General features: G+C 48.0%; 1 protein-coding gene across 1 annotated transcript in view; it reads right to left on the minus strand.

The window, feature by feature from the left end:
• Positions 1-3,890, minus strand: part of GRIK4 (glutamate receptor, ionotropic, kainate 4) — a 137,278-nt gene extending 133,388 nt beyond the window's left edge. Inside the window, exon 1 of the mRNA XM_009895148.1 lies at positions 3,809-3,890. Coding sequence (XP_009893450.1) covers positions 3,809-3,890 — 82 coding nt within the window. The remainder of the gene's footprint in view (positions 1-3,808) is intronic.
• Positions 3,891-9,189: the final 5,299 nt, after the last annotated feature.

Consider the following 9,189-nt stretch of genomic DNA (forward strand, 5'->3'; position numbering starts at 1 on the left):
TCTTCCCCTGCCACTGGGGCAGGCAGGAGGGAGCTGATGCCTTTCATGATTTTGGTGTGGTTGGGTGCAAGACAGCATGTGCAAGGGCACGCGCTGGGCAAGCACCAACTATTGGGTTTTGCTCCCCCAGGACATTTTGACACCCATTGGATCTTTTAAGGGCTACAGGGTGTCTCAAGGCAATTCCTTACATACCTCCTGGAGCTCTTGAAAACTTCCAAGAACACGGCCATTCCTGCCTGCTTCTTCATCCCCGATCACAATCGACTTTTGAGCGTCTAGGGAAATAATACCTCACCAAGGCAGACCAAGTGAGCTGACTGATAAACAAAAGACACTCTTAGAAAAAAAAAAGACACTATTTGCGTAAAGCACGAGTCACTTTTTCCCCACAAAGGTCTCCAGAACAATGTGAACTAGGAGACTTTCTCCAGGATTGGATGAGAAGGGAATGCACAGTTTAAGGCTGAAAAAAAAAAGGTTTCCCCCAACGATTTTTCCTGTGTATGAAGGAGAGAAATAGAGCATACCATAGCCTACAGATTGTTCCTGTGCATGCCAAAGGCGCAGGGAAGGTCACGCTGTAGCCTATACTCTGCTCATTTTTTTGCATAGATGATGGCTCTAAAGCTCACTGCAATGCAACACTCGCTGCTGGTCCCATCCGGGCTAGCAAACCTCCCCGTCACTGTGTGCTCAAAGATTAAGCAATCTGCTGCCTAGAAACTCCACGGAGAGATATCAGGGCCAAGAATCCACCCGAAACCCCAAGAAAGCAGCAGCAGGGAAGCTCAGTGCTTAGTTTAAAAGCCAAGCCAAGTGCCCCTGACTCAGCACCACTGTGCCTCCTTCTACCCTGCAAGCCAAGCGCAGCAGGCAAGCATCTCTTCTAGCAACTTGGTGAAGAAACCAGGCATGGCACTGCCTATGTTCACCTCGCATTACTAATCATATAACTGTGCATTTGAGCGGTCCATTACCAGATGGCTTTCAGAATGATTTTAAATGTTAGCTTGCATTTTCTTTGAATATCTAAATGTTCATGCTGGTCTGTTTTCCTTTTCTATGCACTGCACTGATTTATGTTGCTAGATACCATATCTCCCTTCTTGCCAAAAGCATGCATTTGGGAATGATTTCAGGGCTGCTAGTAATATTTTTTCTCTCATTTTATTTTGTACTTTATTTTTATTAACTTTTTTGCTGGATATACTGTTAAAATAAAACTGTGTCTTGAAGAAACAAAAGCAAAACCCCAATCCCCTCCGTAGCTCTTTGCCCATCTGCTTCAGGCAGCATTTTCAGAGAAGTTCGCTCTGTGGCCATGAGTAAAGCAAAAGCAGTAGGTATGTACCAACACAGCTACCTGAGTTTCCCCTCCCTCAGTATATTCTTGCTTTTAGACTCACGTGTGGGAATCAGCCAGGTCCAAGGTCAGGACTGCTGGTGTCCCATTCTCAGGAGGCAGGAGGTGACTGGAGACACCTTTAGTTTGACTGTAGGGTCTCTGGCCACTCCAATTAACACTATCTGGCACAGAAGCCACCATCTCCAGTACCTTTTAGAAGGACTGGTGAAGTTTCTTCCCATTCGCTCACCATTACTCCTTCTTTGTATTCTTGCTTCTACGTTGCCTTTGCAACTTCCTAATACAAGTTCTTCAGTCCTAGGAGGATTCAACAGAGACTTCAGCTGCCTTACCCTGTGCAGGCTAAGGAAATCCAGCGCTTCCATCCTGGACTAGGCAGAGGTGCTATAAGCTTAAAAGCAACTGTGTCTGGAGCAGCTCTGTTATCTTTGCAAAGGGAAGTCAAAAGCAAAGAATTCCTAAATACATGAGGATTTTAAAACTGGAGAGACGGGTCCAAGAGAGCATGACCGCAGTGCGAGAGAGCTGAAAACCACCAGTGGAGCAGTCTCTGGGATGGAGAGCACAGCACCAGCAGAGCATCGCTGGGTGACTGCCCAGCAGCCAAACCGCCGGCACTGCAGCCCTCGGCCCCTGCAGGTACAAGGTGCTAAGGGGGAGCAGCTCACATTCAATCAGCATGCGTTCAGCTATTCACCACGACGCGTCTCTGCTAAGCACAGAGGCACACAGTTGTGCACCTGTACAAGACAGTGGGACCAGGACGTGTGAACCACGTCTGTGTTCAAGTGTGTGAGCAATGTCTATAATGGATATGCCCAGCAGTGCGTCAAGATCTCCTTCACCCAGCAGCAGACACCAGGCACTATGACAAAGACAAAACTAGTATTTGGACAGATGGAGAGAGACAGATTTTCTACCACCACCGCAGTTGCTCATGTGTCCCCCGAACACACAGACGCCTTGTCTCCCTCTTGCCTGCCCTCAGGGGTCAGCGCTGATGTGACCCCACAGCAGCCACCATCAACTCCATTTAGGGAGCCCCTGAGCTGGCAACAAGCTCAGACCTGGAAAACAGCAGCTAATCCCACCTGGCAGCTGCCCCCAGCACGGTGCAGCACTGATTTTCATTTCCAGTCCTCAGCCAGGAACACAAAAGCACAGTCCCATCCCACTCAAACACCTTCCCATTTCACTTCGGGTTGCACTGTGGAGGTGGACAGCCACGCTAGATCTCAGACTGGTTTGCAGCCCAGCGCTGCTACGTGCACTGCCGAGGGAGCTCCCCTTCCCCTCACGCTCCCAAGCACCCACAGCACTTTCCCCACAGAAGGAGATGGCTGGGGCACAAGGTGTAATGAAGGATCTTTCCCCTTCAGCGTCCTAATATACTGTCCATCCCCAACACGATGGCTGGCTCAAGTGGAGGATCTGCCGATCAACATGAAATGCAGTCTGCGGAGCTGAGACTATGCAGCATGAGTGCTCCACATGAATCACAGATGCTGGGGATATAAAACACCCAGCCACCCTTCCCAGACTCCTGCCAGCACAGACGCTCCCTTGCTATATTTCTGAGCTGCTCCATGCTCCACTAGCAGAGAGGAGAAGTAATTTTACTTCAAGTGTCACCTGTGAAAGTTGCAAATGGGGACAGGAATAGATTAGCTTCTTATCTGCAACAAATAGTTAATAAAACCAGCTAGTAGCTCCAGAGAGAAGAGTCAGGAAAAGCAGTTGCCTTTCTAAACAACAGAGCAAAGTGTCAATACTATGAAGCAAGTTTCCTTACAAGGTTTCTGGATGCACTTCTTTTCCCTAATCCGCACAGGCAGCAAGCGAAGATGATGGTGCTTCTTCCTAAACACTTTTTAATAAAGCCCAGCGGAGACCGAATGCAGAGGACTCTCTTACAAATGGAGCATTTTGAGTTATTAATGCTCTTGTGGCACCGCTTAACTAGATTCAGTTTGGGGTCAAACAGTCCTTGTCATCACTGTGGGGACAAATAAATTTGTGACATAGAAACTATTTCCTTTTGTGTGGATCTTAGGAGAGCATCAAGGGGGATAGGGCGTAGGGGAGAAGCAAGTTCCATTCCTGAATGCCCCAAGGAGCGACTTTCACTTCAAATTTATACAGAAAGAGATTCCCATCGGGTAACTTTACCACCATAAAAATCAATGCAAATACTTACACTCAATATAAACTGCATTTCATTTACACGATGAAGGAGAGAACATTTCCAAAATGCAGGCGGGATGCTGTAGCTGAGGAAGACCCTCAGCCCACCCGCACGGGGAGCGCAGCACCACGGCAGGGAGCCCAGCCACCACAGGCAAGGCTTGGCTTCCCTTGCCTGAGCATTTCTACACAGAGTGGTCCAAACTCTGAGCGGAAGGGTGGTTAAACGCAGGTCAGAGCAAGCTTTGTACTCACCAATCCTCAGGGAATGGGGGCTGGCAGCAATCTTCATCAGCCACAGCAGAAGGAGCACCAGAGGCGCCAAGACACGGGGCATCTTCTATAAATCCTCATGGAGCCCTTTGGTGGTCTGGGCATGACATAACTCTGCAGAGAGAGAACACACGCCGCCGTGAGCACCTCGGCTCTCGAACCAGCGACTCAGCAGGATGACACTGCTTCGAGCTTGCCAAGCACTTGGGACAAAGAGTCTATTTACCAAAGGAGGAGGAGGAGGAAGCTATTTACAGACTATGAATTATTCAGGAATTGGAGTCAAACTGGGCAAAGAGCTTCTAACAAAAAATGGAAAAGAAACACAAGGAAAAGTCCAAATATTTCATCTTGGCATTTTTAGCATTTCCACAAAAACAAGTGGAAATCAATATTGAGTCAGATCTCTAATTTTTCTTTTATTCCCCCTCCTCCTCTTTTTTTTTTTTTTAACTTCAAAGCAGCCTGCAACTTAAAATATAATACCGACTTCTGGTTTTAGTATAGGACAAAACATTTTCATACCAAAACATAATTTGAGGGATGGGAGTTGGAGACAGACAGTCACTTTGGCCACTGAACTAGAAACCAATTCTCAGTACTGGTCCAGCCCCAATGACACTCACCACCTCCTTCCCTCCCTTTCATGCATAAGAGGATTCAGGACAGGACCAAGAGCAGGACCTTTTTTTTTTTTTTTTCTCCTCTTACAAGGTAACACCACCCCAGCACACAGAGGTCTAACTTTCAAAGTTGAAACACCATCAAAATGAAGAGCAGTAGGTGGAGAATCCACAAACCTATCATTAGTACAGATATTGACCCTGGCTGTCCCACAGCAGACTCCCACAGCACAGTTAAACAAATTTTTAGTAAATACCATTTTAAACAGCAACATAGAGGGTAGATTTTACTTTATGGGAGAAATGGTTGTCCCTCAAGTTGATAAAATTATCTCCACAGGCAGCAATGTCCTTAAATGCTGACTTTGAGTATTTCATCAGTTACCTTATCTCTCCCTTCTCCAATTTTCTGGCAAACATTCTCATACTATTCCATTTGTCTAATTCTTGGGCCAAATATTGAAGTCCTGACACAGGCAAAGTCTTTAATCTGCCTTTGAAGTTACCAGGAGTTTTGTTTGAGAAAGACACAGCTTTTTACTTGCAATTTTTCAATTTGTCTATTTTTGGATTACATTTATACTTCTTCCATCTCATCTCAGCACTCCCCAGAGGGGCTACCCCCTTTTTACAGGCAGGGAAAGGAGGCAGAAGAAATATTGAGATGTGGTCATAGAAACGAAGGCAACGCAGGGGCTGAGCAGGGAGGCCCTGCACATCTCCACTCCCTGGGGCTTGGTCTCTTTCCGGATCACGTCTCTCTTGGGAAGCTCCCACCAGCAGCCCTGCCTTCCCAGTCCCAGTTCTCTCAGTTTTGAGAAAAATCGAGGGACCCCATGCTCAAATGTCAGCTGGACATTTGAAGAGCATCCTGATTTCAGAAAGCGTGTTCAACATATTTTTAAAATGCGGAAGCTGCCAAAAACCACCTGGAAATCATTAGCCACCTCTGAGAAGGGCAACGGTAATTTTGGTTTTTTTTTAGTGGGAGTTACAGAGTAATGCCTAGGGAGGAAATGCCCTAAAAGGTTAAGCACATGGTAAATTGGTTCCTTAGAAGCGCTGGCAGCAGCCGAGACAGATTGTGGAGCAACGTATCATTTGAGCACTTTGAAGCAGTTATTTCAAAACTTTCCAAGTTATTGACAAAACAGCAGGATCACGTCAAATTTGCTCACACTGGTATTACAGCCCAGGCTGTGGAACCAGCGCTTGCAGCACTGAAGTCACACACAGACATCTCCTCTCAACCATTCCCTGCAGAGCCAGGGGGACCTCAAGAGGAGCTTGAGGTCTGCACCCCGAGGAGCCGCATGGCGCTCAGCATCAGCTCCCATGCCGCTCCCCAAGTCTCACAGCCTTGTTTTCCTCCTTTAGGTCCCAATTCTTGCACCAGTACCCCGGGCGTGCTTTCAGCGCAAAAAACACCCCAAGCATCCCTTGCTAGCCAGTGGCGATTAACAACCACACGTCAGCTAGCAAAGCATCTGACATAGGACCTCAGATGTTTTGCCTTCTTTCGCCTCCACTGCCCCCTCCTGCCTGTGCCACCCATCTGCTCGCCCCGCAGCTGCCCACAGCACTGGCCACGGAGGGTGTGGGGATCGACAGCCCATGGGGTATGGCTTGGTCCCAGGGAAACGTGGGGCAAACACACACTCGACAGCATTTCTCCCACCAAATGAGAAGGAATAAGAGAAGCAACCACACACAGAGGTCAGAGACGCAAAAAGGGCCAGGCCTAAGAAGATGCCAGTGCTAAAGCAAGTTTCCCTGCCACAGTGCTGAGCTCGTCCCTCTGGCAGAGGCAGTAAGAGATGACAGCCTTTGACTACACTCCCCACTACCCTCTGCTGCTCCACCAGTGTGCACTTCTCCTCCATAACATTGGCCACATCTATCTAATATCTCCTGGCAAGGAGTTTTAAGATCATGTCTTTGTGCAGATGGAACCCCATTTTCCAGCCAAAGCAGTGGTGGGAAATGCCTGCCTGCCATTTGAGGAGGACGCTGGAGTTAACATCCCTGTCGTTCTCTGCCAAAGCACTATGGGATCACCATCCTAAAACGGGTCACTCTCATTTTAGACTCTGCAAAGACAAACCGCGCAAGGGTAACCACTCCAGGCAAACTATAAACAACCAAGGTCTGGGAAAGGGTCCCACGACTTTCAGCTCCAAGGGACAGACCTCAAGGATGCTTCTCCTGTTTGCAGCCTGATTTGGTGAAGAGGTGAATTACGAGACTCCCAGAGAAGCAGCTGCCTTTGCATCACCAGCTTAGAGTTAATAGCAAAGCTAAATAATAAGTACAGGGCACCCGCTGTGCTCTGCTACGTGAGCGGCAGGGTTGTAATTACCTAGAACATGGAGCACAGAGGGATGCTGCGTTCACCTAACACATTACCCACTACTAAGAAAGGCTTCCCAGTACTTTGATTTTTGAGCACGAACCCAAGGAACAGCTGTCAGCGATAGAACTGCGCCTTGGGGTTCGCCGAACAGCAGAAATACACAGGCTCCTCCGACCCGTACCCATAGAGCATCTGGTTGATGGAGGTGCTTGCAAAATACCCAGGGAATGCAACACAAGGGCACCTCCCCACCATCACACCTGCGCCACCGAGCAGTGGGAACAGACACTGGAATTCAAGACATAAGATGAGAGAGAAAAGAGAGAGAGGATTTTTATTCCTGGCCTAACAGCAAGGTTTCTACTCTCAAAGGAACAAAGGTATTTCTGTCCTCACGCCTCTCTTCACCTCCCTAGTCCCAAGTTCCTCCTGCCTCCTACTCTCTGAATTCAGGCACGAAAGGGTGGTGAACACAGTTCAAACCCTTTACCCTTCATAGTAAGGTAATTTTTTGCTTTGCTGAGCTAGCCATCCTCCCAACAGGTTTTGCTTCCTTCCAGCTGCAAGGTGCATCTGTCTCTCTCTCATCTCCCCACGAGAAGCCATAAAACATGCTTTTTGCCCAGGCGCAGCAATGAATCACAGGTACGACTGGGGTATCGACTCCAGGGCAGCCCAAAATTCCACACAGAGAGGGAAGGAAGATGACATTCTTCTTTCATGCAAGACAAAGCAGGAAGCCTCTGAAGCCAAGAAAACACTTAAGAGAACACGGATATTTAGCAACTTGCTGCACTAATTCTTGCGCATGTGAAAATGACTTATCCCAACTCACCCTCACCACAGCTTGCTGGAAATAAATCAAACCAACTTCTTTTACTAAAGTTTCCATCAAGAACATTGATGGTTGATGGTTGGTTGATGGACAGCTGTTTATAAAGCAGTCTGAATCTGCTACCCTGTCACGGTTTGGCCTCAGGCAGCAACAAAGAACCACGCAGCCGCTCGCTCCACTCCCACAGTCGTGGGGGAAAAAAAATGGACAGGGCAAAACTCGTGGGTTAAAATAGTGCAATTTAACAGAACAGGAAAAGGGAAGATGAAAACAAAACAGTAACACCAATAAAGGGATATGAAGTTGCGATTACAGTACCGCCGCGCAGCGCACCGACCGGACCTGCACCGCGGCAGCCCACCCCCAAGTAGGGACTGCACCCCCGTCCCCAGCTACTGCCACTTATAGCCTGGGCATGGCTCACGTGGGATGGAATACCTGCCCCCTGCCGGCTCCGGGGGAGATTAACCCCATCCCTGCCGGAACCAGGACATACCCCTAAAAGGATGGGGCTGGCTAGAAAAGAGCTGCATAGGTCCTTCAGGGTGGTACATGAATTGCTGGATAGCTGGTGGATCATGGACTGGCCCCTGGCTTCTCTCTCTGCACAGTGCAAGCATGTAATTCTTTTTGTGTTAAGCCCTTTTTCATCTTTAGCTCTGAAAATTCAAGAGAATAAAATAAATCAAGACTACACTGAATAGTTTTGAGTTCTCTCTGGAGATAAAAGTCTCCAAATACCAAGCGGAATTATGGACGATTTGCTTCTCAGAGAAGCAACTTGCTTCTGAAACTACTTATACATTTTTAATGACTGTGTGAGATGGTACTCTTCGTCGTTACTATCAGTGCATCATCCTGATATTTTGAGATTTTTGCAGAAAAATTCTGAGACGATACAGCAAAGGCCAAAAGGCAAAATAAAATGTTAATCACAGAATAAAACTCTCCTGAAGCTGCCACACCAATAGCAAAGATATCCCTGAACACCAGCCACCTCTCCGCTCTCCCTCTTGTTCCCTCTGCCCAACCTGCCAAGGACACACAAGAAATCCACGGGCAGTGCCATTTCTGTTCACACTTCCCAAGATACCACCAGCCTGCAAAATCTGTTTGCCATCTGCCCTGCCACATCTGGCCCCAGCAAGTTGGGGGGCCCTGGAGATGGGCTGCATCCCAGCAAGACAGGGCACAGCACCTCCAGCTGCACTGGCACTTGGGTCCGCGGTCCTGGAAGGCAGAGCCAGGACCAGGCTTTCGAAAACTCCAACGTGTGCTTTATCCTAATGCAACCTCCATTTACTTCTACTGCTAAACCCCTACGCCATCGTCTGCGAGCTCACTGAGAAACCACAAACACCCTTTAAAAATTGGCAGCAACTTCAATCTTATCCAGGCAATCGGGAGGCAGACCCAAATGCTCGTTTGGAGGTGGCTTTGGTGTTGATGGATCTTTCTATGCATCACCAGAAGCTTGATGAATGGTGAGAAAATGCAGCTCAAGCAAAGCTAGAGTAATCCTCACAGCTGAGACAACAAATTTAACAGCTGC

This window comes from Charadrius vociferus, unplaced genomic scaffold (genome assembly GCF_000708025.1).
Source record: "Charadrius vociferus isolate BGI_N301 unplaced genomic scaffold, ASM70802v2 scaffold751, whole genome shotgun sequence".
In the NCBI taxonomy this organism is placed as follows: domain Eukaryota; kingdom Metazoa; phylum Chordata; class Aves; order Charadriiformes; family Charadriidae; genus Charadrius; species Charadrius vociferus.